The sequence below is a fragment of the Harpia harpyja genome, chromosome Z (assembly GCF_026419915.1).
Source record: "Harpia harpyja isolate bHarHar1 chromosome Z, bHarHar1 primary haplotype, whole genome shotgun sequence".
Lineage (NCBI taxonomy): Eukaryota > Metazoa > Chordata > Aves > Accipitriformes > Accipitridae > Harpia > Harpia harpyja.
This window is the reverse complement of record NC_068969.1, coordinates 75,020,317-75,047,529: the sequence shown is the minus strand read 5'-3', so window position 1 is coordinate 75,047,529 and position 27,213 is coordinate 75,020,317. Positions and strand designations below refer to the sequence as shown.

The following is a 27,213-nucleotide window of genomic DNA, read 5'->3' as shown; positions in this document are numbered from 1 at the left end:
GGCAGTGTGGACTCCAGGCAGCAGCAGGCATTTCTCCATGCCTCTAAATTAATCTCCCAAACATGGACATGAGGAAATGGCTTGCAAGAAAAAACAACTGACAGCATGCCAAGAGACATCCAGTAACAGAGCAGCATATTCTGCCCCCCAAAATGCTCTGTATCCTTCCAGGAAAGAAGGTCAGATAGATATTCAGGCTTGCTGGCCAACATCAATATAATGGTCCTTAGAACCACTTCATACAGTGTAAGAATATATAAGTTAAATTCATGAAAAGAACAATATGCATCATGTTTCAATATGTGTAAGGAAAAAAAAAAAAAGTAAAGAAATGGCACCATGGTGTTTGCTAGGAAATAGACTAACACTAAAAACACTTCTTCATTGTGGCAAATTCATTCCAAAGAATAATTTTGTCAGCAGATCATAAATCCGCAAAATGTGTCACAGGCTTTAGCACTAAGGAAAGAGCAGGCCTAGAGGAGTTTTCTAGCTGCTTCTCTTTCTGAAGTGGTTTTTTCATTTTTAACATGACAGCAGATGCTGATTTAAGTGATTTTTGGCTGAGTTGCTACTAATTGGTCTTTTCATCTGCCATTAATTTACTTGTCTTCTTGTTCTTCAAGAGATTTAATTGCAGCAACATAGAAATTTGCCAATTTTCCTTTAGAAAAATACCCATTAAACTTCCCATTAAAAAAAATCCTCAGATTTTCCATTGCAAGGAGTTAGTCCCACATTACAGTAAATACTTGTATAAAATAGCATGTCTGTCTTCTGAGAATTAGGAGTTTTCAACTGTATGCACTCACTCATTTCTATCTTAATAAAAAGCAAAGTATGCAAAGAAGACCACATAAGAACACTTCATCAACTGGAAAAAGTTGTCAGCAAAACCAGTCACACAGCCTTTCACACAGAGAACATGTCTTTTATACAGCCAGTTGTGTGCAGATATCAAAAGCCTCCAGCTGCGACACACATTTTCAGGTATCTTCCTTGCAGGACTGATTCAACCTCTGGCTCCTTATGCCAAATCTGAAAATGCAGACTTTTGTGTTGTTTTAAACATTATTTTTATAGAGCTTTGGACAAATCAATCATTAAAAAATGACAATTTATTGTTGCTTTCTGATTGAGAGTCATTTTTTCCTCATTCTGTTGACCAAGAGCTCTGACAGATGAACTCTGGCTAATTTTGTTGTGACAACTACAGATGTGAACTTGCCAGATTGAACTCAGGCAACAGAGCCAGAGGCGTATGCTTCCATGCTGATTCTGATGCAGAAGCAGCAAGTTCTGACAGAAGAAGGGTGAGAAAATATATTCAGCCACAGCAGCGTTTGTACAGTGACCTTGTTTCAACCTCTATAACAAAGTTTTGCCACTTTTTATCTCTCTAACCCACAGCGCAGAGAATAACTGGACTCTGCTTCATCTTCTGCACCATTAGCAGACTTGTTTACCAAACTTCCTTTGATTTCAGTTGCCAATAAATAATGCTTTTGCAGCCACAAAGGCAGCAATGGAACTATTCAGTTGTTACAAACGAAGGAGTATGGGGAACACAAAGGATATTTGGTCTGCAGAACATTAAAGCCTGCTCTGAAAAGCCAAAAAATCTTAACCACTTGTACATATCTTTCTAGTATTTGCCCTTATATGCAATCCTATGCTTCAAAGTACAAAAGTAAGTCTGGAGTCTTCACCCACGAGCTCTACATCATTAATTATTTTTTCCCATCACTACTCTCCTTCCTTTTCATTATCAGATCACTTCTTATCTATATGTATTATTTATACCTGTAAGATTTATAACACTGTAAAGTAAGAGGAGAACTACACGCAATGAATTCACTGCTTGCTGAAGGGCTTCCACCCAATCATTCATGATGCACTAAAATCAAGCCTGGTTACTTACATGCTGTGTGTTTGTGTATTTTTGTGTGTTATGTTAAATGTTTCATAGAAATAGTAACTATGAATTTAGAACATTTTAGATGAAAGGCCATGTCAAGAGAAAAAGCCTTAATGAATTCCAGAAGATACAGATATGACATTTTCTGGAAAATGTCTAACAAAGTATCAACTCTGAGAAGTACCTGATTTTGGTAGATCTACTGGTGTACCTCTGGCCAAACTTTCATATTTATGAAAAGACAGGCCCTACTATTGGTCAGAAAACTTTTAACTTTTCTCACCATGAACCCACTATCCACCAGTATTTACTTTTCTTAAAAACAACAGAATTTAAAGTATGGGTGCACTTGCTAGTATTTTAAGAAAAGATATGTTCGTTCTAAAGAAGGAATTATGCACCTACCTCAAAGATCAGGAATAGCTAAGAAATTAAAAATCACCATTATCACAAATGCAACTCAGTTTATAGACTCAAGTAAGTCAGTTCAGCCCAAACTTTCTTAAAAATCCAATACATACACCCAGTTTTTCTCCCATCTTTCACTTCTCTGCCAGAAACCTTAAATGTACATGCTTTTTAAGACATACATTTTCTCCTTTCTGCTCTTCTGCTTGTGATACTGCTCCAGTTACAGTTTTTTACTTATTTTTTTCCTAAAACATCCGAAAGGCTGTTATAATTAGTTGAAAGAATTGGAAAGGTTAGCTTTGTTTCTGGTAAGCTAAACCATCTCCTCTAGTGCAAAAGACCAAAAGCAAAATGAAAATACACAGAACTTAAACATAGGATTTTACTGACAGAAAGGAAAAAAAACCCAAAGAACCCCCAAATTGGTATGCATTCATGAATAAGTTAGAAGGAAAACTCTGTTAGATTTCTGGTAGCTCTGAGACTTTAGAAGGTAAAGAAGCACCCGAAGATTTCCAAGCAATAGCCAATTATTTTAAAGAACAAATGAATACAGCAATTTCACTGGAAAACAGGGAAGTGGGTAGTTGGAGCCTGCATGCTAGGAAAAAAAGCAAAAGTGTGTCAACATTGCTTTTGCATCTAGGTCTGTCTAGAAACTATTTAGGAATTAAGTCTGCCAGCAGCCCATGATTCTGAATTTACCAAAGAGGAAGAGGAAGAAACAAAAAACAACTCTAAAGCTAGCCAGTCACATTTATTTAAATTCAATGGAGCAATGCAAACAATGGTGCAAACAACCTCTCCAGTATTGGCAGGGATAGGTAAATGAAATAGATCCCAGTGTTTACTCTCATCAACAAGATGGCATGGTAGAGTAACTCGGAAGTTTTTAAAGTAAAAAGGAAGCCATGGTCCATATGTTTACAGGCCTGTACTGTACTCCCATAGGTCTTTTAACAATAATTAGTAACTAGCATTATTGTTTATAAGAACATGCTTTTACTATGATATACCAGAATAAGAACTCCACCTTTCAAGACAGTGGTATTACTGGAAACAATTCCATTAGGGGTCTGGCAATTTTTAGATATGATAAGGCATTCTGATGAATGTGACTATAAAAAAAACCAAACCAAACCAAAACAAAACAAAAAACAAAAGCAACACAAAACAAGCTAACAAAAACTCCCCACACAACCTCAATAAGTCCCACATAGTCTAATGTCAACAAACGTCACACAGTCCCAACCGAGTACATGCACATCTCATATGTGGCAGGGAAGGTTGTCACCTGAGAAGTGGAAAATTTCCTTCCTGACTTCCACATGGAGAGCACTTAAATCAGTATTAATGTTTTATATTTGCTCATGTAAAGCAGCACACAAATTTTATCCCCCAGAGTGGATACTTAATCTCCTTGCTTTAGAATGAGGCCATGTTCTCACTCAAAAAATAACTTACAAAACACAAAATAACAAGAAAAATCTACACCCTTCCAGGGAGGAAGCAGAAGGTTTGATGTTTTGTGCCCAAGTGTCTAAGCGTATGATGCTACATGCTCATGCATGGGCAGCTAAATCACATTTTGTGACCGAGTGAACACCAGTCCCTCCCACAGGTACTTTGAAAGGAGGCTTTCCTCTGTTGATTCTTCGCTTTACTTCAGTTCGGTTACTTGGAGAAGCTTTCTCCTTTGTCCGTTTTTAACTATCTAGCAGCAGTAAACTCTCTGAAGCCAAGAATTTTAGCTCTTTAACTTCAACCTCTCTGTGGAATGCAGCAGAAATCAGACAGGAGGTCTAAAGACAGATAGAATTAATATGGTCACATCAGTCTCATTTCCTTGGAAAATCGAACTGAAACCTCTGTTTGTGAGTGCCTAGACTCAGTCTTTGTGAATTGGCCCATAATTAAACATGTTTGTTATGAAGAGGGAAGCAATAAGTTTTGGAATATTTTGAATTAGTGTATCTATAAAATAACCTGCTAAAAATACACCTAGACTGTCTATAAATTCTAGCCCTTTATCACCTGCATTAATGTTAGCACAATGAAAATCTGTTACCAAAGTACTGCATCTTTAAAGTTAATTTTGATTGTCATAAAAAAGTACTTTTAAAGGCATAAAGTAATGTTAATACCACCAGATTATTTTTAAAATAAAGCACCTGCTATGAGCAATGGTTTCTCTGCTAAGGTTTAAAAAAATTAAAAGAAGAAAGAATTGTGTTACATCATTTTCCACATCTTCAAATGCAAACATGCAACGAAAGCAACCAATAATTACTCTTCACTATGTTTTCCATTTGTCCCAGCTACATGGCTTCCTTCAGTAATTCCCAAATCTCATCTTACTGTACTTGTCTTTTTGCATTCCCCTTTTCTGACATAAGTTAATCACCTGTCCTGTAAAATTCATTTGGCATTGTATTACTTCTTTTGTTCAGAAAAATGTTAGTGTTGCTGACACACATTCATGCTGGGGCAACTTGGTAAGACAGGACACTAGATTACTACTTACTGAAAGCAAGAAATGTTTTGGAGATGCAACGTGATGACCTCTTTCTGAAATGCATTTTTTACACACTATTTTGTTTTTCTCCTTAGGAAGAAAGTAATTGTTCATACTGCTACAAAGATCTGTTATTAATTGCAAACATATGCACTGTCATCTTACCAGGGTATTTTAAAAAACAAACCAACCCACATCAACAGGACTGAATTCCTATTCTATGATCCTCATCCTGAACAGCTATATAAAAAGGTCTTCGCAGTGGGCTAAGTGCATAATTTTTTTTTTTTTAAATGCAAATAAAATTAAATGTCTAATGTTGCCTTCAGTGGAGAAGGAAAAGAGTGATCTTCCTGTGATATAGGATACATGCTAGTTCGGAAGATCAGGGAAAAGTTCCAGTGAACTAATATTTTAAAATCTCTGTTGCATCTCCAGTTCCAATAGGCTTAAACAACTTGTTTCTTCTGCATATCTGTAATACAGCAAAAAATAATATAATCCAGCAAGATGTGACTCCCCAGCACAGTCAAGCAACCAAGAAATATTTTTAAATCTGCCTTTTAAGATTGATGTATACTTACAAGTGGAATGCTTATTTTCCCTTCGTCCAACATCACCTGATTTTTTTCTCTTCCTGTTTGAAGTTTTCTTTTCCTACACTCTGATTTTAAGTTGATTAAAAAAAATCCGGACAGCGAAAAAGTGCTTTCACTACTTCCCAGCTATCAGCTGATTTTTTATTTCTCTATGCCTCATATGTACATTCCTTCTTTCATTTACTTATCTTAATATTCACATTAACTCCATCACAATATCTCAGAGAAGCCAAGAGACAGGCTGCCATTAACTTTCAGCTTGCTTTTTGGCAGTCTCTATTACCACGTGGAAAGACGAAGTGTTTGTAGAAGTAGTTGATTCAAACCCTCACACAAAAAGACTATCCTCAAAGACTGTAAATCATGTTGTACTGTAACTGGCTACTTAACCAACACTCAATTTACCAATTTCCACTCTATGACATTGAAAAAAGTGACATATAGACAATAAATATTACTTCCTCCACCCCACACCCCAAGTAGTTCACCTCTAGCCCCAAATTTTATAGAGTGGTTACAACAGGAAAAAAGAAGGGAAAAAAAAATTAAAAAAATCAAACAATCCATTCCAAAACCGTGGGGTTTAGATAGTACTATAATAATTCCTTGAATTATTAGGTTCCTAAACATCTGCAGGATTTATGCTTAAAATATACCCAAAACATGCTATGATACCTTCCAACTTCAGCTGGATGAGACAAAGTATCCCAAAGAACACACTACCTGAAATTAGGATAAAAATTGCCTGCTGAGTTAAAGTTAAAGGTCAAGAATGACTATACAAGTACTTCATCCAAGCAACTTCAAACCCATCCAAAACAAAAATTCCTCCCCATCTCAATGCAGCATCTATACAAAGTCAGAACATTTACTTAAATACTTGCAGTTGACAACAGCAATAAGAAACCTCTTTAAACACCATCTATGAAACTTGCTTTTATTTGCAAACATTAAGAGGATTAAGAGGCCTTTTGGGACATTCTGTCCATATATGAGTTACGGATTTTCACAGGTCACACTTACAGGGAGGAGACACTCGGTGCAGAACAATCTGTTCTTCACTACAAAAACATTAAATGAAGATATGCAGCAGCCAGAGAATTCCAGGGCCCATAGAGGACAAAACCTGACCTGGTCAAAGCAAACTGGATACAGGAAAAACAAACAAACAAACTAACAAAAACTAATATATGGGCCAGAGGCAAACAAATTTTTCAGGGAAAAGAAGGCATGCCGTGGGGAAGATGGACATATTGAAATGTGGAGGAGCACACTGGACAATTTCTGTACAGTCACTGGACACACATTTGCAATACAATTATGACAGCAGAATCACAACTCCTCTGTTTATCACTGTTGTTGTCAACTGTTTTTCATTACAGGCTTAAGAACCTTTAGTGAAAGGCAATTACAAGATTTATAGTACTTTGCATTATATTTATCACCTAAATGAAAGATTAAAATGCAGTTGTCTCCTGCAAAGTGACTGGAGCGACTCATGGTTATTTTCATGTTGTCTCTCAAGAGTTTCTCCATGTGTAAGCAAAAATGACTTTGCTTTCTAAATGCCACTGAAGCTGAGCTTGCCAAACTGTGCTGTTACCACTTAGCACTTTGTTACTTCTAGTAAGGAAGCAAAAGACCAAATTCTGCCTCTCTCCAACAACTGTAAAATAGCATTATAATCTTCTGAATCTGAAGACACTGGCAGCACAGCTATCATCAAGAACACAATTTAGCCAGAATAGTGTGTTATGGGAATGTATCCAGCTCAGCTCTCAGAGCCCAGAACAAGAAAAACTTTGCTGTTTATTTAGGCTTTGTATTTTGTTCTTAATGGGAAGAAAAGAAAAAAAAAAACCCCTAACTCAGTAAGAGGCAGTGCGAATGTATTTCTTCAAATAGATTCTGATTATCATAATTTTTCATCAAAATATACACATCTGAAGTAGGATGAAGTATATTCACAATCGCATTTGCTGTTTCTCTAATGGCTGCCTTCTTAGTGATCTAAAGGTGTTTTACAAACAACAATTTACTAACCCTCAGAATATTTTTTTTATGTAGGAGTTACCCTGATACATCAGCTCTCTGATATCCAAAATTTGTTTTTGCTGACACCATCTGTTCTTTTGTGATAAAAAATAAAAGGATTTTAATTTCCCAGTCCTTTATTTTAAACAACATTTTCTATCCCTCTTCTCTATAACCCTAAGGAGCATAAATAACACAAACCAACTTAAATATTAAAAAATCTGATCATAATTTTGGGGTTTGTATTGTTCATATGCAATCATGTTTTTTGAATGAAAAGTAGTCTATCAACTGTATTTATTTCATATAGTACTTCAGTTGATAAATACATAAATTCTAGAAATTAGTTCTGCTTTGATACTTCCTACACAGTCTTCCCTATCTTAATGGTAAAATTTAGCCAACTGGAAACCCTCTTAATTTAAACAAATAACAACCAATAATTTGCTTACATATTCTTCATGAGACTTGAACTACTGATACAACAGATGGATGCAAAGGATGCAACTGATTTAACTGAAGCAGATTTTTTTGTTTATAGTTCTCTAATCATAAGCACTGAAACCAAAAATGTAATTGTATAACATACATTGAAACTAAAAAATGGTTGGAGAAGACATTCTACATTTTCAAGTCATTTAAAAAAGGTTGCTACTAAATCTGTAAAAGGGCTCTAGGTGGTATGTTTCAAAGCACACCAGCATCAAGTAGATCTGATGTTTTCCTGCAACAGACCCAAAATTCCTCGTTCTGGAGCTCTATTGACAAACTAGACTCTGTCTGAATATTCCTGTCGTGCACAGTCTAACTCTACAGCTTAGATTCCAAAAAACAAACCTTTTTTTTTTTTTTTGTACTTATTACCAGCTTGAAACTTTGAAAATTCTCCCTTCCTAACCAGCTCCATCCTGCCCCTCTTTCCACTAGGAACTCCCAATTGTTCTGTAGAATCAGACGGTGGGGCACCAAACTCCCCATGAGACATCTGGATTTTTAAGGTTCTGCCTGTAGAAGGTTATGACTCAGATAATTTGTGTAAAAACTGAAATTTCATGGCCTGCAACTAGAATTTTCTTTGTACGGGCTTACCTCATTCTCTTTGGATGTGTACTGTATCTTGAGAGTATCCATGGCTCCGATCATCACTTGCATGGCAGTAAATACATTTTGGTAAACCAGTTTTGTGAAGCCTTTTCTGTCTTCTTCTGTGTAACCTGATCCATGGATAATCCTCATTTGTTTAATGAACGTACTCTTGCCACTTTCTCCTGTGCCTGGGAGAGGGGGAAAGAGGAGAGAGACAAAAAGGTTTGTATTTGCAAATCCTGGCAGTTGAAAATATTTGTAAATATGCATACAAGGATGTGCACCTTATCTGAGCATGCATAAGGGTCACCATTAACTGTAGTATCATTTCTGAATTTTCCATTCTCCATAATCTATATTGTTTTACTCAAAATATTTGCATTGCTGGGCTTGGGAGGGATTTTGGTAAAATATATATATAAGTATCTTATCATAATACATCCTACAATGTTTAATCTAAGCATCCTGTAGGTAGAAGTCAGACTAGAAAACAAGTAAGGTATGTGAGTACAAAAGAAAGAAATTTTGTTTGTGGAAGGATCAAATTCCTCAATATTGGGAACTTTGTACAGGGTTTATGTACCATTTACACCTTAACAATAGAGCCTGCACTAATCCTGAACTTGGGGAAGAATTTTATCATTAGGCCACATTACTAAGTTTCACATTTCTGCTGATTCTTATATAAATACTGATTGAAAACATGTTAACTGAAATTATGAAAAATGCATTCATTACTGTCAGCTACTCTGGGAATCATTGATTCTATTTTAAAAAACCCCAACAAACAGATATAATAAAGTCATATATGAACTTACATCATTCATATAATATTTTGCATGTACATATTGCTTTAAGCCCACTTACAGGACATAACAATGTATTTCCTAACATTTTTCAGGACATAAGCCTTGTTCCTCTGTTCTTTCCTATTAGCCTGACAATCGAAAAATGTCTGCTCTGACTCATTTCAAGGGTCCATTCAGGCAGTGTCCCCTCTCCAAACAAGCTGGTAAGTGGTGGCCAAGAGAAGAGTAAAAGGAGGGGCCAGAATACATGACAATTCCTCCACAAACCCCTCCCTACATCTTAAAATTAGGACTTAGCTTAGAAGTTCATTAGCTAAATCCTACCTATTTGGTATCCCTACTGTATCTCTCAAGTACTTGGGCATGTATCTCCTTAAAGCCATGGAAACTTTTTGCATCCTCAACACATTTAGTAAGGAGTTTCAGAGCTCTATCTCCCATGATACATTATTTGTCCAGAGCTTGGATCCACCAGCTTCATTTCCGTTTCTTGTACTCAATAAATCTTGCCCCCTCCCCTACCCCTCGCCTTCTCCACACAGTCTTGATTTTATACACCTCTATCATATTGTATTGGGTTTACATGGCAAGGTTTTGGTAAGCAGGGGGGCTGCAGGTGTGGCTTCTGTGAGAAGATGCCAGAAGCTTCCCCAATGTCAGACAGAGCCAGTTTCACCAGCTCCGAGGGGACCCCACCGCTGGCCAAAGCTGAGCTCATCAGCAATGTTGGTAGCACCTCTGTTGTAACATGTTTAAGAAAGGGTAAGAAAAGCTGTGCAAGAGCTGTGTGCGAGAGGAGTGAGGAAATGTGAGAGAAACAGACCTGCAGACACCAAGGGCAGTGCAGAAGGAGGTGAGGAGGTGGAAGAGGTGCTCCAGACACCTCTGCTTTCTACTTTGGAGCAGAGATTCCCCTGCAGCCCATGGAGAAGACCGTGGTGGAGCAGGTTGTCCCCCTGCAGCCCACGGGTGACCATACTGAAGCAGATATCCACACTGCCCATGGAGGACCCCAGGCCGGAGCAGGTGGACATGCCCTAAGGGAAGCTTCAGCCCATGGAGAACCCATGCAAGAGCAGGCTCCTGGCAGGACCTGTGGCCTGCGGGGGACCCACGCTGGAACAGTCTGTTCCTGAAGGACTGCACACCATGGAAGGGACCCACACTGGTGCAGCTTTTGAACTGAGGCCTGTGGAAAGGACTGATATTGGAGAAGTTTGTGAAGGACTAGTCTGTGAAAGGGACTCCAGGCTGGGACAGGGGAAGAGTGCAAGGAGGGAGGAGCAGCAGAGAAGAAGTGTTATGATCTGACCACAACCCCCATTCCCCACACCTCTGTACTGCTCAGGGGGAGGAAGTAGAGAATTTGGGAGTGTAGTTAAGCCCAGTAAGAAGGGACGCATGGGGGGAAGATGTTTAAAGATTTGTTCTTATTTCTCACTGTCGTTCTGTTATTAATTGGCAATAAATTAAATTAATTTCCCTAAGCCAAGTCCATTTTGCCTGTGATGGTAATGGGTAAGTGATCTCCCTGTCCTTATCTTGACCTATCAATTTTTTCATCATATTTTCTCCTCTGTCCTGTTGAGAAGGCGGAGTGATAGAGCAGCTTGGTGGGCACCTAGAGGTCAGTCAATGTCAACCCACCACACATATTCACCTTCAGCTGTACTTTTTCTAGGTTGGAGAGACCTAACCAGGTCAATTCAGTTCTCAGGTGAGTGATACTCCATAGCTTGATCATCCCTTTGACCCTGTTGAAGCTTTCTCTGTTCTGTTTACCTCTGAGATTTACCTAGAGTACCAAAATTTCAAATACTAAGGTGCTGCGAAAACTTAGATTTATGAATGTGAGAGACTGGACCAAGTTAATGCCTCAAACACCCGTCGTAATGGACAGAGACTCGGGCCTGCAGAGACCAGGACCTGGCTTTTGCGGTTGAGGGAAGGAATGGAACTTGCTTGCAAGGCTGCATAGCAACATCACATGTAAGGGACTGAAAGGGTTAATGTCTCAAACATTGTGGTGGGGCAAGTCCTGCATAACAACGAACCTGCATAAAACCAAACCAAGCAGGTGGGAAGTGGAGGTGCTCCATGAAGGAGGGTCGAGGAGATTATAAAAGGACACGAATTGACTAATTGACACACGCCCTCTGGAAGTGGACCTCTAGGCTGGTGGGACCAACGCTGGACCCAGGGCTGGTGAACCTTTCTCTTTTCTCTCTCTCTCTCTTCTTCCATAACGTCCACACCTCATCCCTTTAGACATAAAACCACTGACCAAGTCTGGGACTAGGATTGGATCCAGCCGCCCCTGGGCTCCTCTCTGAGAACGAGTCCAGAAAGCAAGGGGGTCTGCTCTGAACCTTGTGACTCAACAGGAGGGATCTCCTTATTTTCTTCCCTGAATCGATATATACATGGTTACCACATGTTACACAGTTTACCGACGTAGTTTCATGGCAATTTCTGTTGTGAGAAACCCCACCACCTGCTGTTACGTCTTCCAAGTTCAGGTTGCTTCTGCCATAAATGAAATGTTTAACTGACTGGTTGGTGTCGTTTTACCTTAATTTAGCCTGAGAGAATTCTGAACTCACCATGACCCCTCCCTGGTCTGTCCAGCACGGGTTGTGACAATGAAGTGGCATCATTGTGTTATCTGTACTGTAAGTAATTAAAAGAGAGAGAGACTGCATGTGCTATATAGTTGTTCTCCACCTCCATTACTTTAAAGTGATCTACAATTAACTTTACCTGCCATTTCATTGCCTACTCTTGTGACACCCTTCTGCAACTTTCAGTCATCCTTACAAACTTGACTAACACTGAGCAGAAAAATTTCTCTTGTAATTGCTCAACTGCTTTCCCACCAGACCTTTCATTTTCTCTATATTTTCTGTTATTCAGCATCAGTGTGATGTGACTGAACAAATCCATTCCTATCCCACAGAGCTTTTGTATGAGAGGGTCATGGACAGCTTTTTCTTGTTCTTCCCTAACTGAAAGGACAGTACAAGAGCAAAAAATACCTGTTATACTTTCTTCTTAAAATCTTCACTATATTTTTTCAGAAGTATAACAATTAACTCCATTCTGGCTGAGCTACAGGATTTGCTTCACTCCTCTACTAAGAATTTACTACTGGTAAAATAGTATTCCCATTAACAAACTTTCAGTAATTTGCACTTAGTACCGCTAGGTGTCGAAATTATATCAGCACAAAGAGGAAAGAGTTGCTCTGAACATTACTTCTTCAGATATAACGAAGTAGGAAAATACTGCGAGTGCCCACCACATCATACTGTATCTCAGTACCGTAGCAGACCATAGTATCACTGTAATGAAAGATCATGCAACTGCAGGGCTCCAACCACTAACAGTAATAGCAAGCAAAACCCAGGTAACCTAGGAAAGTGCAACATGTTATGTATTACTTGTATATCATAGCCATTTTTCTGAAACATTTATAACTGTCATCAGTTCTTACTCTATGCCCTTCTTCCGTATTTTGCATCACGCATTGTGGACTTCCTTTCAAAGCTGTAGCTGTCCCTTATTCAAGCCCATGTTGTTCAACACTCCTTCTCTAGGACATTGCTAGCATAGCTCTGCTCTGCAGGTATCAGGACCTATAGCACTCATCAGAAGAAAAGTGAAGCAACTTTTTAATCAAGCAATAAGAAATACTTAATATTTTTGTCTGTGAAAAGAAGATTAATACAGCTGTTCTTTCAACAAATGTTCAGAATTTCTTTAATTTTGGCATTGTATTGGTTTTCTTGAGAGAGATGGAACGTAGAGATATGCTGGAATACATGTGAAACAAATTCCTGGAGGAATTTGTTTCAGTAAAATGCTGATGTTACGTTATATATCACAGCCCTCAGAAAGGCAGTTTTGGCATGTCAGCTTTAAGAAGTCAACATAAATACAATTCAAGTACAATTCAGTTTAAAAACAAAACCTCACCACCAACTTTTTCGCTGTCAGTGAAACCCTTATATTTGAGAGGAAAACACTGATTAATCCAGGTTGAATTGCTGGCATAAGTTTTTATATAACTCAGAATAAACAGTCCTATCACATTGCAGTGGTGCCCTCTACTAATGTTTGAGTAAAGAAAAACCATTGTGCAACCATTAACTTCACTGTCAGATATATGTAGCAATTAAGTTTGTGAAATTAAGTTTGTGAAATTAAGTTTAAAAAAAATCTAATTTCTGCTTTTAAAGAAAGATGCTTTTTTCCAAAGCCCACAAACACCAAAGGTAGATGGAGCCATGTTTGAAGAGATCATTATCTGTAATCCAAGCTAGAGTTCTTCCCTGCACATATCCAATTTAAGTTTTCAAGAAATTTAAGGTTAATATTTTACTATTACCTGATTTGATCTAATCTATATCAACCTACAGCAAACGAAAATTGCCTATCCAAGTGATTTATAAAGTGGTACAAAATAGACGGGTAATAAACAGAGCCATTCTGCTTTACCTTTTGACATCTCATAATCCTGAGTACAAGCTGATTTAAAAGCTTTGTGCTCCCTAACCTGACCTTAAGTAGAGTACACAGTCTTCCTTTGGTATTCTTCCTTCCAGCAACTTATGTGCCTAGCTGTGCCTCTTGTCATTAACCCAGGATACAGGGTCTCTGTTCAAAGCCAACAACACATGCTCTTTGTTTCTCCATACCCATAAGCTATCTAAAAAAATCTTCAGGGCTCATTAGCTTAAAATGAAACAAGGCTTTTGAAGCACATCTTGACAGAGCATCATTTTAAAGCATGTTAAAAAGTGGCAGGGCTTTCAAAAAGAGTTTGAATATGGAGTAGTCATGCCAATATGCATACTTGTGAGATATTAAGCTAAAGATAACTGCATTTCAGGGTGGAACTGCATACACAATCAGATTTGGATTGAGTATGTTTTTAATTGAAATAGTTGGAAAACAAATGGAGACATAAAAATTGGAATTTGTGTTTTAAGACTTCAGGTGGTGGAGCTTAAGAAAATGGAGTAGAGTTTTTACATTAGGAATAATAAAAATGGTAATAGGGTAATAAAAAGCAGGTAGTACAGAAAGTATAGGTAATAGAACAATAAAATATTGATGTATTATTTACCTGGGAGGTATATAATCATGTCTTAATGCCATCCATTCTAGAAGCATTAGAGAATAGGGGGCTTTCAAACATGGATATATACCTCCAAGGTGCTGGAAATCTATTATTACAAGCAAGTTTAAAAAGGTTATTTGCATTAAAAAACCCAAACTAAACCAAACCAAACCAAACCAAAACCCAGGCAAGGTGTATTTTACTTCTCAGTGACATTTGTGGTAAGCACTTGCCCAGAATACATTTAATGCATTTATCTTCAGGAAGTGATCTGTTGAATCATTACTGCCAAAATATGGAATACATATTTCACTGACTAGGTCAAGAGACAGAGTATTCTCAAAAGGTGAGATGTAAATACATTCATTAGTGTCACATATTTATCCTCCTTCCAGTCACTTCAAGCATTCATTTTTTTTCCTCTGCTTCCAACTACTGACTGCCACATAGGTGCTACCTACCCAAATCCACTTTCTCGATTAAAAGAAATGTTGGAATTTTGCCAGTTAATTCAAGGAATAAAACATTTTATCTGTTTTGGCCATTGTCTCTTTTGTCCTTAACTCCTTCTTTGCCTGACAGCTTTATTTTCCAAGTCTAATGTAGTAATTCTTTATGGAGAAGACTAGTTATTAAAGAACAAACAAACAAGCAAACAAACAAAAACCCAAACCCAAACAACACAACTCTATGCTCTCGTTGTCCTAAGGACTTTGTGTGTGCAACTTAATCACAACAATGAGCAGACTGTGAATACAGCCACAACAAAATAAGAAGGCTGTAATTGCTAAGGACAAAGCAAAACTAAGTAGTTTTGCTAACCCTCCCACCATTAAGAACAGCAGGACAGCCGTTTTGGCAGAGGTGATCAAGCCTACTGTAAATCCTGGATCCACACTTGAGCAGTTCAAATGCCTGAGGTCTGGGTTGATCTTCATCATTATCAGCTCTCAAATGGCAATGATACGTTTACCTACAGTATAGATGCCCATGTGCTCACTTCCACTTGCTATACCTGAATAGACGTAGATCAGTTAGTAAGCAAATATATTTCATCTGTTGCTGCATGACAAGAGGTTTCACTCTTGTCCCAGCAGCTGTGTCTCACTTAACAGCTGAGGTGCTGGTAAGGGTTGAAGTCACTGGATATCTGCATGAGCAAACCCCTGGTCCCAGCAGAAGCAAGAGAAGTCCATGTTACCTTCCCAACTGTCCTTGTTGTCAAGCTTGATAAACATGATGAAGTCAAAATGCCACAAGTAAAACAAAAAGGTAAGGTACAGGGTCATAAAAGTAATGTTTGATGCCATCTTTAGACCAGAATCTAGTATTAAACCTCTTCTCCTGTTATGAGTGGCCACTGGAAAAGGGTCGCTCACAGAATCATGTTATAGCTATAGCTGACTTACCAGGTCTGCAAAACTTAGTATCCTCAAGTCTCTGCTCTCAAGCCTCTATGACAGGCCACATTTCTGACTCTCTTTACAGAAAAAAAGCTACTTTTTTTTTAAACAAAAATAGCTATTTCATGCGCAGAAATAATTATGAGAATAAAGATACCAATATTTAGTAATTAGATTAGGAGATTTGCTGCTTGTATTAAAAACTAAACTATAATTAAACAGGATCTGCAGTATTTTGTATTGCAGTTGTTAGGCTTGTTCAACTGACAGAAAGAAATATCTTTCTATAACTGTAGGATTAAGAGTTTGATATACAGAACTAAATGGTTCTAGTGCACAAATGTGGACATAACAAAAATGGCTTTCAAGTAAATAAACCTGACTTACTGAAAATTTATAAGGTTAGAGCAACAAAAACTTATGTTTTTAAAACAACAAAGGCAGAAAAATTATACAGAATGAAATTCTGTTTATTTCAAGGAGAAGACCTGAAGCAAGAGAAAGTAAATTTTTGAGGTTTATCAGAAAGGAAAATCTTTAGAGTCACTCAGCAGTCTTGGAGGATTACTCTGCCAATTCTGTTACCTACTTTCATGGAGGTACCATATTAAATGCTGAAATTAGCCTCACAATGTAATGCACATGGTTACACGAAAACAAAGCCACAATGGTTTCCACTGCTAGGAGGCAGGGACAAGACAGTGTTTTTAATGACCTGGGGAAAAGCCAAAGAAGATTTCAACTCTACAACTCATTCACAGTTAGCTCTTGTTTTTGCAATAGGAATGTAACCCAAAAATAAAATCTGTTTTCACTTCTCTTGTTCATCTACCAATAAGCATTCCTGATATCTGTGCCAGGCAATATTTTGAAGTATTATCTGTCGCTTTTTACCAACCAACAATACAACCACCACCCCCACCCCCGCAGTGTATGGGGGTGGGAACAACCAAAAAAACAACCCCCCAAAAACCAGCAGCTATTTCAGATACTCCATTCATGTCCTGTAGGATTCAGAACCATCTTCCACATCTGTTACCAGGGAAACAGCTCTCATTCATTCTAAAATCCCGCATGTTAAAAGCACATTCTGGTGACTTTTCCCCTGCTGGTGACAGGGAACATGATTGAGAATAAGAGTTTTGCAATTTCTGAAGTTAAATTAACAGAGGGAGAGGCTCCAAACATATTTAATAATCACCATCAAAAGCTCTGTACAAAAAAGAAAAATTACTTTTTTTTTTTATAAGTCCATATGGACTAGTGCTACACATATAGCTAAATGTCTGCTTCTGCACTGGCACCACTTATTTGACACCTACATAAGTCATTATTTCAATGTCATTTCTGATACTAAGTATAAAGATGGAAGTGACAATACATCTGCAAATAAGCTATTCAGTTACAGGATTCTTAGAAAACCAAAAAAAAGCTTAAATACATAATCTTTTTCGTGAGGAACAATTACATAAATCAAAAGTTCCATAGCTCGCTCTGGTCTTTTGTGCTCTAAAAGTGCAGGATCAATTTAGTCTTCATTCCATTATTCTAAATCTTTCCAAACACCTTGAAGGAAAGCATCAGAACAAAATCATCACTGGAACCAAAACTTACAACCTCTGGTCAAATCCTCCAATGTTTTGCACATGGGATATGAGGCTTTGTAAAACAGTTCACATGCTTAACATGCAAAGGATACTACCCTCACAAAAAGTGGCTGCTACTGTTGAAACTACTAATACTGAAAGTATTTCTTAAATAATTTGATAAAAAAAATAGAAAAGGAGATCACAGTCAATACAGGCACACATATGCATGTGCACATGCATGTGTGTGTATCCTATGAAACTAATAGTAGCACCTGGACAGGCTTTAAATAGGAAACAAAAGAACTTTTCAGGAACAACTTCCCTTGATGATTCTGTGATTCTTCCTCTCTTGTACCGTGGAGCCTAGAACTGGACCCAGCACTCCAGGTGTGGCCTCACCAGCGCTGAGGGGAGGGGAAGGCTCACCTTCCTCCAACTGCCAGCAGCACTCCTCCTAATGCAGCCAGGGTACAATTAGCCTTTGTTGCTGCAATGGTGCATTGCTGGCTTGTGTTCAAGTTGGTGCTCACCAGGACCTGCAGGCCCTCTCTGCAAACCTACTTTCCAGCCAGTCAGCCCACAGTAACTGGTGTCTGGGGTTGTTCCTCCCCAGGTGCAGGACTTTGCACTTCCCTTTATTTAATTGCATGAGGTTCCTGTCAGCCCATTTCTCCAGCCTTTTGTGGTCCTGGGTGTCTGGATGGCAGCACAACCCTCTGGTTTGGTGTCATGAGCAACCTTGCTGAGTGTACACTCTACCCCATCATTCAGATCATTAATGAACATGTTAAACAGAACTGGACCCAGTATTGACCCCTGGGGTACACCACTAGTTACTGGCCTCCAACTAGACTTTGTTGTTGGCCACTGATGACCACTCTCTGGGCTGGGCCATTCAGTTAGTTTTCAACCCACCTCACTGCCTGCTCATCCAGTCCCTACTTTATCAGCTTCTCTGTGAGGATCTTATGGCAGACAGTGTCAAAAACCTTACTAAAGTCTAGGTAGACCATACCCGCTGCTCGCCCTTCATCTACCAAGGCAGTCATTTTGATATAGCAGGTCACCACATTGGTCAAGCATGATTTCACCTTGGTTCTTGTCCTTGATGTGCAAATGGTTTCCAGGATTAGCAGCTCCATCACCTCCCCAGGGATTGAGTGGAGGCTGACCTTCTTATAGTTCTCTGGGTTCTTGCCCTTCTTAAAGAAGGGCATGACATCTGCTTTCCTCCAGTCCTCAAGCACTTCTCCCAGCCACCCTTTCCACCATGATTGATCAAAGATTATTGAGAGTGGCCTCACAATGACATCAGCCAGCTCCCTCAGTACTCGTGGCTGCCCCACCAGGGCCCATGGACTTATGTATGCGCAGTTTGCTTAATTTTTCTCTAACGTGATCCTCTTCCACCAAGGGTATGTATTCTTTGCTCCACACTTTCTGCCTGGTCTCTGGGTCCTTAGATTTCTGAAGACTCTTCTGATGTCTTTACTAGTAAAGACGGAGGCAAAGGCGGCATTTAGTACCTCAGTTTTTTCCACGTCCTGTGACACCAGGGCCCCTGCCCCATTCAGGAATGGGCTCATATTTTCACTAGTCTTCCTTTTGCTACTTATGTACTTATAGAAACCCTTATTGTTGCCTTTGACATCCATGGGTGCAAGTGGACCCAACTCCACTTGGGCTTTGGCTTTCCTAACCTAATCCCTGCATTCTAAGACAGCATCTCCATATACCTCCCCAGTTACCTGTCCCTGCTTCCACCTTCTATATAGTGTCTTTTTACATTAGAGTTTTGCCAAGAGCTCCTTGTCCATCCATGCAGGCCTTCTAGCTTGTTGCTTGACTTCCTGCTTATTGGGATGGACTGCTCTTGAGATTGAAGGAGGTAATCCTTGAGTATCAACCAGTTTTCTTGCATCCCTCTCCCCTTCAGGACCTGATCCCATGTCTCTCTTTCAAGCAGATCCCTGAAGAGGCCAAAGTCTGCTCTCCTGATGTCCAAGGCTGTGATCTTGATTTTCGCCCTGCTTCCTCCACTCAGGATCCTGAGCTCTGCACTGTTATCACTGCAGGCAAGGCTGCCTTCCACCTCCACTTCACCAACATGTCCTTCCTTGTTTGTGAGTATGAGGTCCAGCAGATCACTTTCTCTTCCTTGGTTCCTCTATCACTTGGGTCAGGAAGTTGTCACCAATGCTCTCCAGGAACCTCCTAGATTGCTTATGCCATGCTGTGTTGTCCCTTCAGCTGATATCAGGATGGCTGAGGTCCCCACTGGAGGCCAGGGAATGCAAACATGAGGCTACTTCCAGCTGTCCAGCTGTCTTTTAATCATGGTGTCCTTTGACAATGTTTTCATATTAGCAAGATCATTCATGTTGTGCAGTTCTGATAAATCAAACTTAGGGTATACCTTTACATAACGAGATGCTACACAAAGCATACAACTCATTTACACAAAAGGAAAGATAAGAGTTAAAAAACCCTTTTTCAGTGATAGACAACTGAAAACAAGGCTCTGCAAAACTTCTGTAGCTGTGAAAAAGAAAAGTTGCATACCCAACAAGCGCAAAGCTGAGTCTGAAACTGTAACAGCTGAAGCCTTCCAGCGAGACAAATGTGTAAAGCTTCTTACCCTACAAGAACACAACTGAAAACCTTTCAGCTCAGTTCTTTCTCCTACACCAACGTTACTCAGTAGTAACTCATTACAGTCAGCTGAATTAATCCTCCAAAAAATACCATCATACCAAAGCTGTAAGTTTACCTTAGTCCTAACAGATTTCTATAGCAATGAAGATTCCTAAACATTCCCCTCAGCTGAGCTCCTTTCCCTTTTTAGTAAGACAGAATCATCTGTCCCTTTCCTTACTCTTCATCCTGAACTTAACTCCATTAAGATCCAAATCTACTTGTTTAGCTAGTTCTCATAAGTTTTAAACTTATGCCTCAACTAATACCACATTGAGGAATTACACCAGCAGATGGGGGGGCAGGGCGGGAATACTGTTTTGTTAATCAGAGTTCACGAGAGGTTATTCCTTTAAAGAAATCACAATATTCTCATATTACTCAATTAATTGAAAGTGAATATTCCCCAAATAATGTACTTTTCCTACAGAACAGAGGCCACTCACTTCAAAATCAAGTTGGCTACTTAAGGCCATCTTGCTAGGTGTAAAAGCCATGTCCATTAGTCCACATCATAAACCAGCTTTTGGCAATTTCATTCGTGAAATAGAAGGATGAGGCAAATTTACACTGTATTTGCACCAAAAAGACACCACAGCTGAGGCAAAATTTGCTTACGGAATATGACTGTCAGTAACCCTACCTTGTCATGTACTGTGAGACAGCTGAGAAAGGCAATGACTGATCTATCATTCTTGAGTCTTTCCCTGCATCAAAGTGTCCTGTTCCAGGTAATACCTTACTTTAAAATCTTAATGTTTTAGTTCAAGTACATTTTCCATAATCCATAAAACAGTGAATGCTGCAGTTAGTGAACAGTAAAATGTCATTACTAGACAGCAGTAACAAGAGGCAGCCTAGCTTAATGTTATAAAACAGGAAATAAACTATGTATATGCACACATTTATACAAAGGTCTTGCATCAGAAGCAGCAGTAGCTGTTTCAGATAACATTCATATGCTCCAGCCACCAACTGTAAACTGACTGTAACATACACACAAACCAAAGACAGACTTGCTGTAACACTTCCTCAATGCTAATTGCCAAGCGCGTTTACTGCTGTGGCTACAATTCCTGAGCACGTTGCAGGTGACTGACTTCAGCAAAGGCAACCTTACAACATGAACGTACTGAGCCTGGAGACATGCTCATTTACAAATATCACATGCCTGGGGGGCAGGGGGAAGAGTGTATTTGGGATCCTTGGGTCATTAGAAAAAGATAGCAAATTTGCTATTACCTCCTTAAAAATGTACCCACTCTATGATCAAATTTAGAATTGTATTACAATTCCCAGTAAACACATTAGTGGAAGCCAGCACACACACTGATTTCAAGCTGTGATGGACCACAAAACATTCTTAGGCACGAGATGTTCTTTCATAACAAACCTCAACATGTGTGTGTCCCTTTACAGCAATCTCACTCCATAAAAGGCCACATCCTGCCTTTGACATACATGGGTGGCTCCTACTCACTTCAAAGGGAATTTAGTCTATCTAGTGACGGACAGGATACAGACTTAAATTTTTGTAAATATTTTAAGAAAGAGGTAGCCTGAAAACCCATCTTTGACTGAGAAAAACGGAGCTGAACAGGGGCAATATGAGAATTTACAGTTCGCCTGACCCTCACGCCAGACTATTCCTGCAGATACTGGCAAATAAATGACAGGAAGTTTCCACTTCAAGCATGCTATTACTGATGTGACCACAGTATAATAAAGAGATGCAAAATGGGGCAAATAATTATTAAAAAGGTCATATACACATGCTAGTGCTATGTATTTTTTTTTATAATTAACAATTAATGTGGAATAGGAAGTTTCATTTATATCATATAAAATGGCTGATGCTGCAGTTAATTGATTTATCATCTCATCACCAAATTCAAAAGTAATGGAATGGCAAAACACCCAAAAGTTCTTCTGGTTCTGAAGTTCATGTGGCAGACATCTGAAAATAACTGTGATACAAGAATCCAGAGAGATTTCTTTCAATGTTGAGAAAGAAGCTTTGTTTTAGCACCACATATCAAATGAAATCAAGAAGCTGAAAAAAACTACTACCAGCAAGGCTCTACCATACAGTGATGTGATTTGAAAGAGAAAGATCTGTCTCTCTAAATGTAAAGGAAAAAGAGAAGAAAGTAAATAGCATACAGAGTGACTGACACAGTGCTCTTCCTGAGCCCACTTTCTCCCTCCCTCCCTTCACAGTCTCTCAGATCCCTTTTCTCTCCATCGTCCCTCCATCTCTTCCCGGTTTCACCTCTCTCTCATACGTTCCCTCCTGACCCACCTCTTCCTTTCTCCTCAGTTTAGCTAGCACTTTTGGAAACACAGTCTTCACAAAAATCCAAGCAGGTAACAAATAAATAAATAGTGAAGACCCAACAGATATTCCCATGTTATATTCTTTTATTCCCACTCTTCATCTTTCTTCTTTATTGAGACTGTATATTTTTTTGGATTTGTACGTTTCTAGCTACATTTCTGTGCAGTCCTTCAGGCAAATACATATTACAAACTACTATTAATCCCAAGAAATAGAACTGTAATGTAAAAAAGACACCAAATAAAACTGCTATAATTAAAACACATTGAAAATGAAGTTGTGAGCCAAAGTATGTCATAAAGGCCAACTCCTTTACCCTATCTAGATGACAACACATCTGAACATCTAACAGGACAGCATTGCTATTGCTTTGTTTTCTGACAAGTCCAATACTCAGTAGATCATTTTCCTCGATCAATTCTAATATTGCACTTTGACCAGCAGCATCAGGCAAAATTAGATTCTCACCAGCTCATTCCCAGGGAAAAAACACTGATAATCAATGTCTTGATATATCTTGAGGTAGTCCCCAAATCCTCTTTCAACAGTGTTCTATGGAGTAAACATGAGGGGGCAGCTTCCTTTCCTATAATTTTCCAAGCAACCACCCTCTAGCTCTTTATAGAGCATTGCACTTTTTTTGGCTACCAAAAAAACCCCAAAATAATCTGGGCTCCAGTATTCTTACTGTTAATGAAAAACTACAAATTAAAAGTTCTGGCACACAACTGAAGACCAGACACCACCTTTCAAAGCTCAGTACTCACTCCTGTGCTGATCCTTTTTCCTTAGATTCCTTCCTCCACACTTGGGATTCTGGGCACTTCTTGCAAAGCCCAGATGTTCTCCTCCTCCACAGTGAAGGATGTTGTAACAACATCTCTCATTAAGAATGGAATCTGTGAGAATGAAACTGCCAACGTGCTAAGACACACTGCAATAGGTTCAATATGAAAATGCTTTTAAAAAACACTAAATCATGCTGGTGTTCAGAATTAAAGTGGCCTTGGTTCAGTTTAGCTTTATCTTCTCAAATTAACCCTCCTGCCCTCACTGAGGCAGTAGGAGAACTGTGCTGTGACAGGTGATCCTCAAACCTTCAAAACTTGTTCTGCCACCTGGCTCAGGGCAACCCACTTTGATTTCTTTTGGCACCAAGCAATCTCTGTGCTGAAAAGCCTAATGTATTTGAGCATAGCAGGTTCAAATGTATAGGCTAGAAAGGTAAGTGGGCATTTCTTTTCTCATTTCTGTATGTTTATGCATCACCGCCTCTCTCCCAGAGGCTAAATGAGAAAGTGGACAGAAGAAAACTACCCAGCCAAAAACAATAAGTCTCACCACTTCTCTGAGAGGCAAAAAATATGGTGGGGGTGTGGAAACAGTCTGTGTTGAGCCCCAGAACAGAACTGGAAAAACTCTTACTCTTTTTTGGATGGACAACAGCTGGCTTTAGTCACAGGAAAACCAAAACAAACAACCCCCCCAAACACTCTACTTTGCCTGTAATGCTAATGTAATTTCCTATACAACGAGCAAAAGCTAATAAAAAAGTGAAAAAAACCCAGTAGTAATCTAAGGAGATTATCAACACTGACCAGCAGTTTTTAATTTTTAAATATTCTTCATATTCTTTTAAAATATGGAAAACTCCTATATGAATAAGAGAATCTAAATGCCATGTTACTGAATAGCTTAATGAAAATGCAAATGAAGATAAAGCTGCTATAGTTTATAATTAAAAGTTTTACCCAGGAAGACCGAGACAAGCATGCAGAGAATAGGTAGGCCTGAGCAAACTGCATACAGTGACACAGCAATGCTCCTCCACTTTGCAACAGTCTTGCTTATTTCTAAATTCTAAATTATCTAAAATCATAAAAAATCTTATGATTAAAATACTGCTGAATAGTAATAATCAATAATCTTGTGGCCTGGATAAGTGCACTATTCACTGGGTGAAAAACTGGCTGGATGGCCGAGCCCAGAGGGTAGTGGTGAGTGGGGTGAAATCCAGTTGGCGGCGGGTCACGAGTAGTGTTCCCCAGGGCTCGGTGTTGGGCCCTGTTCTGTTTAATATCTTTATTGATGATTTGGATGAGGGGATTGAGTGCACCCTCAGCAAGTTTGCAGACGACACCAAATTGGGAGGCAGGGTCGATCTGCTTGAGGGTAGGGAGGCTCTACAAAGAGATCTGGACAGGCTGGATTGATGGGCTGAGGCCAACTGTATGAAGTTTAACATGGCCAAGTGCCGGGTCCTGCACTTCGGTCACGGCAACCCCATGCAGCGCTACAGGCTTGGGGAAGAGTGGCTGGAAAGCTGCCCGGCAGAGAAAGACCTGGGGGTGCTGGTTGACAGCCGGCTGAATATGAGCCAGCAGTGTGCCCAGGTGGCCAAGAAGGCCAACGGCATCCTGGCCTGTATCAGGAACAGTGTGGCCAGCAGGAACAGGGAGGTGGTTGTTCCCCTGTACTCGGCACTGGTGAGGCCGCACCTCGAGTACTGTGTTCAGTTTTGGGCCCCTCACTACAGGAAAGACATTGAGCTGCTTGAGCGTGTCCAGAGAAGGGCAGCCAAGTTGGTGAGGGGCCTTGAGCACAAGTCTTACGAGGAGCAGCTGAGGGATCTGGGGTTGTTCAGTCTAGAAAAGAGGAGGCTGAGGGGAGACCTTATCGCTCTCTACAACTACCTGAAAGGGGGTTGTAGTGAGGTGGGTGCTGGTCTCTTCTGTCAGGTGGCTGGAGATAGGACAAGAGGAAATGGCCTCAAGTTGAGGCAAGGGAGATTTAGGTTAGATATTAGGAAAAATTTTTTTACTGAAAGGGTTGTCAAACATTGGAATGGGCTGCCCAGGGAAGTGGTTGAGTCACCATCCCTGGAGGTATTCAAAAAGCGAGTGGACAGGGTACTCCAGGGCATGGTTTAGGGGGCATGGTTAATGGTTGGACTTGATGATCTTGAAGGTCTTTTCCAACCAAAATGATTCTATGATTCTAAGAGAAATAATATCAAGGAACTTATTTGAGCTACACATACTGAACTTTCTGAGGTTTTCCCTCACCTTCCCTCTTTTCTTCCAAACTCATCCAATGACTGTTAACTTGTGCTTTTCAACTGCTGGACCGTAAAAATAATTCCATTTCTTCTTTGATGAAGTATATTAGCTTCCAAACATACTTGTACTAGTATTCCTGGAAAAACTAAATCTGCTAATTATTTTTATCTGCAATATTCACACTAAATTGAATCTTCCTTGAAAAGTCAGCTGTTGTGGTTTAACCCCAGCTGGTAACTAAGCACCACACAGCCGCTCACTCACTTCCCCCCACCCAGTGGGTTGGGGGAGAGAATCAGGGGGAAAAAGGTAAAACTAGCGGGTTGAGATAATAACAAGGAAGAAACTAATGATGATAATAATAACAATAATAAAATGACAATAACAATAAAAGGATTGGAATATACAAAAAAAGTGATGTACAATGAATTGCTCACCACTCGCCAACTGATGCCCAGTTTGTTCCCGAGCAGTGATCTGCCCCCCCAATCAACTCCCCCCAGTTTGTATACTAGACATGACATCACATGGTATGGAATATCCCCTTGGCCAGTTTGGGTCAGCTGCCCTGGATGTGTCCCCTCCCAACTTCTTGTGCCCCTCCAGCCTTCTTACTGGCTGGGCACGAGAAGCTGAAAAATCCTTAACTTAGTCTAAACACTACTTGGCATCAGCTGAAAACATCAGTGTGTTACCAACATTCCTCTCATACTAAATCCAAAACATAACACTATATGAGCTGCTAGAAAGAAAATTAACTCTATCCCAGCCAAAACCAGGACATCAGCAAATTCTGTCTTTTGACTTTAGCAAACTGAAGTTTATTCCTTTTAATTGTTGTAACACCAACATAGACTACAAGAAATCATGTAACAGTCCTACACTGCTATTTAGTTTCCTAATTCTGCCCCACCTTCCTCCTAGACACTGTCATCTTCTTTCCTTTCTTCAGGGAAGCAGGCCACACCAGACAGCCTGCAACCCGTGTTTTCCATGGGTGCTGTATGTTCCACTTCCCTCAGCTGGCAATGAAAAAGTAGCTATGCACTAATAAGTAAATCTCTGTGGGCTACAAGAGCTTCAAGAGATAACCCAGGCTTCGCATTCCATTACGCTAAACTGGGACTATGTATCTGACAGAACAAACGCATGTTTAAGGAAAAAGAACAAAATGTATACTCTAATCTTTTCTTTGAACCAAATTTCCCTATTTCCCTGGATTTCTCAATCTTCACAATAGATAACAACCAGTTTTTACCATGGAAATGTATTCTTTTAATTTCAACTTTATATATTTTCTTTAATTTATTTTAAAAGACCCTTTTTGTACTAAATAAAATGAAACAGTGAAACAGCTTCCTCATAGAAAATCTTTTGCTGCTGCAGGATGTCCTGGATGATGCCAGTAACAGTTTATATTCTTGGTGTTATATGTGTAATAGGAAGTACTGTAACAAGCAGGAACAAAAATTAAACACAAGAAAAATCTTGTTTAAAACTGACAAAATTCATCATACAACAAGAACTCCAAATCCATGCTCTTATCTTGCTAGATTATACCCTGTTAGTCCTTAGTGGAAGGAATGGGGCCAGTACAAATGCAAGTGACAAAACAAACTAGTTAAGTGCCTCATCT

At 39.4% G+C, this 27,213-nt stretch overlaps 1 protein-coding gene across 1 annotated transcript in view; it reads right to left on the bottom strand.

The window, feature by feature from the left end:
* LOC128136311 (guanine nucleotide-binding protein subunit alpha-14) overlaps positions 1-27,213 on the bottom strand; it is a 94,674-nt gene that overhangs the window by 41,764 nt on the left and 25,697 nt on the right. Inside the window, exon 2 of the mRNA XM_052775617.1 lies at positions 8,567-8,751. Within this exon, the coding sequence (XP_052631577.1) occupies positions 8,567-8,751 (185 nt within the window). The remainder of the gene's footprint in view (positions 1-8,566; positions 8,752-27,213) is intronic.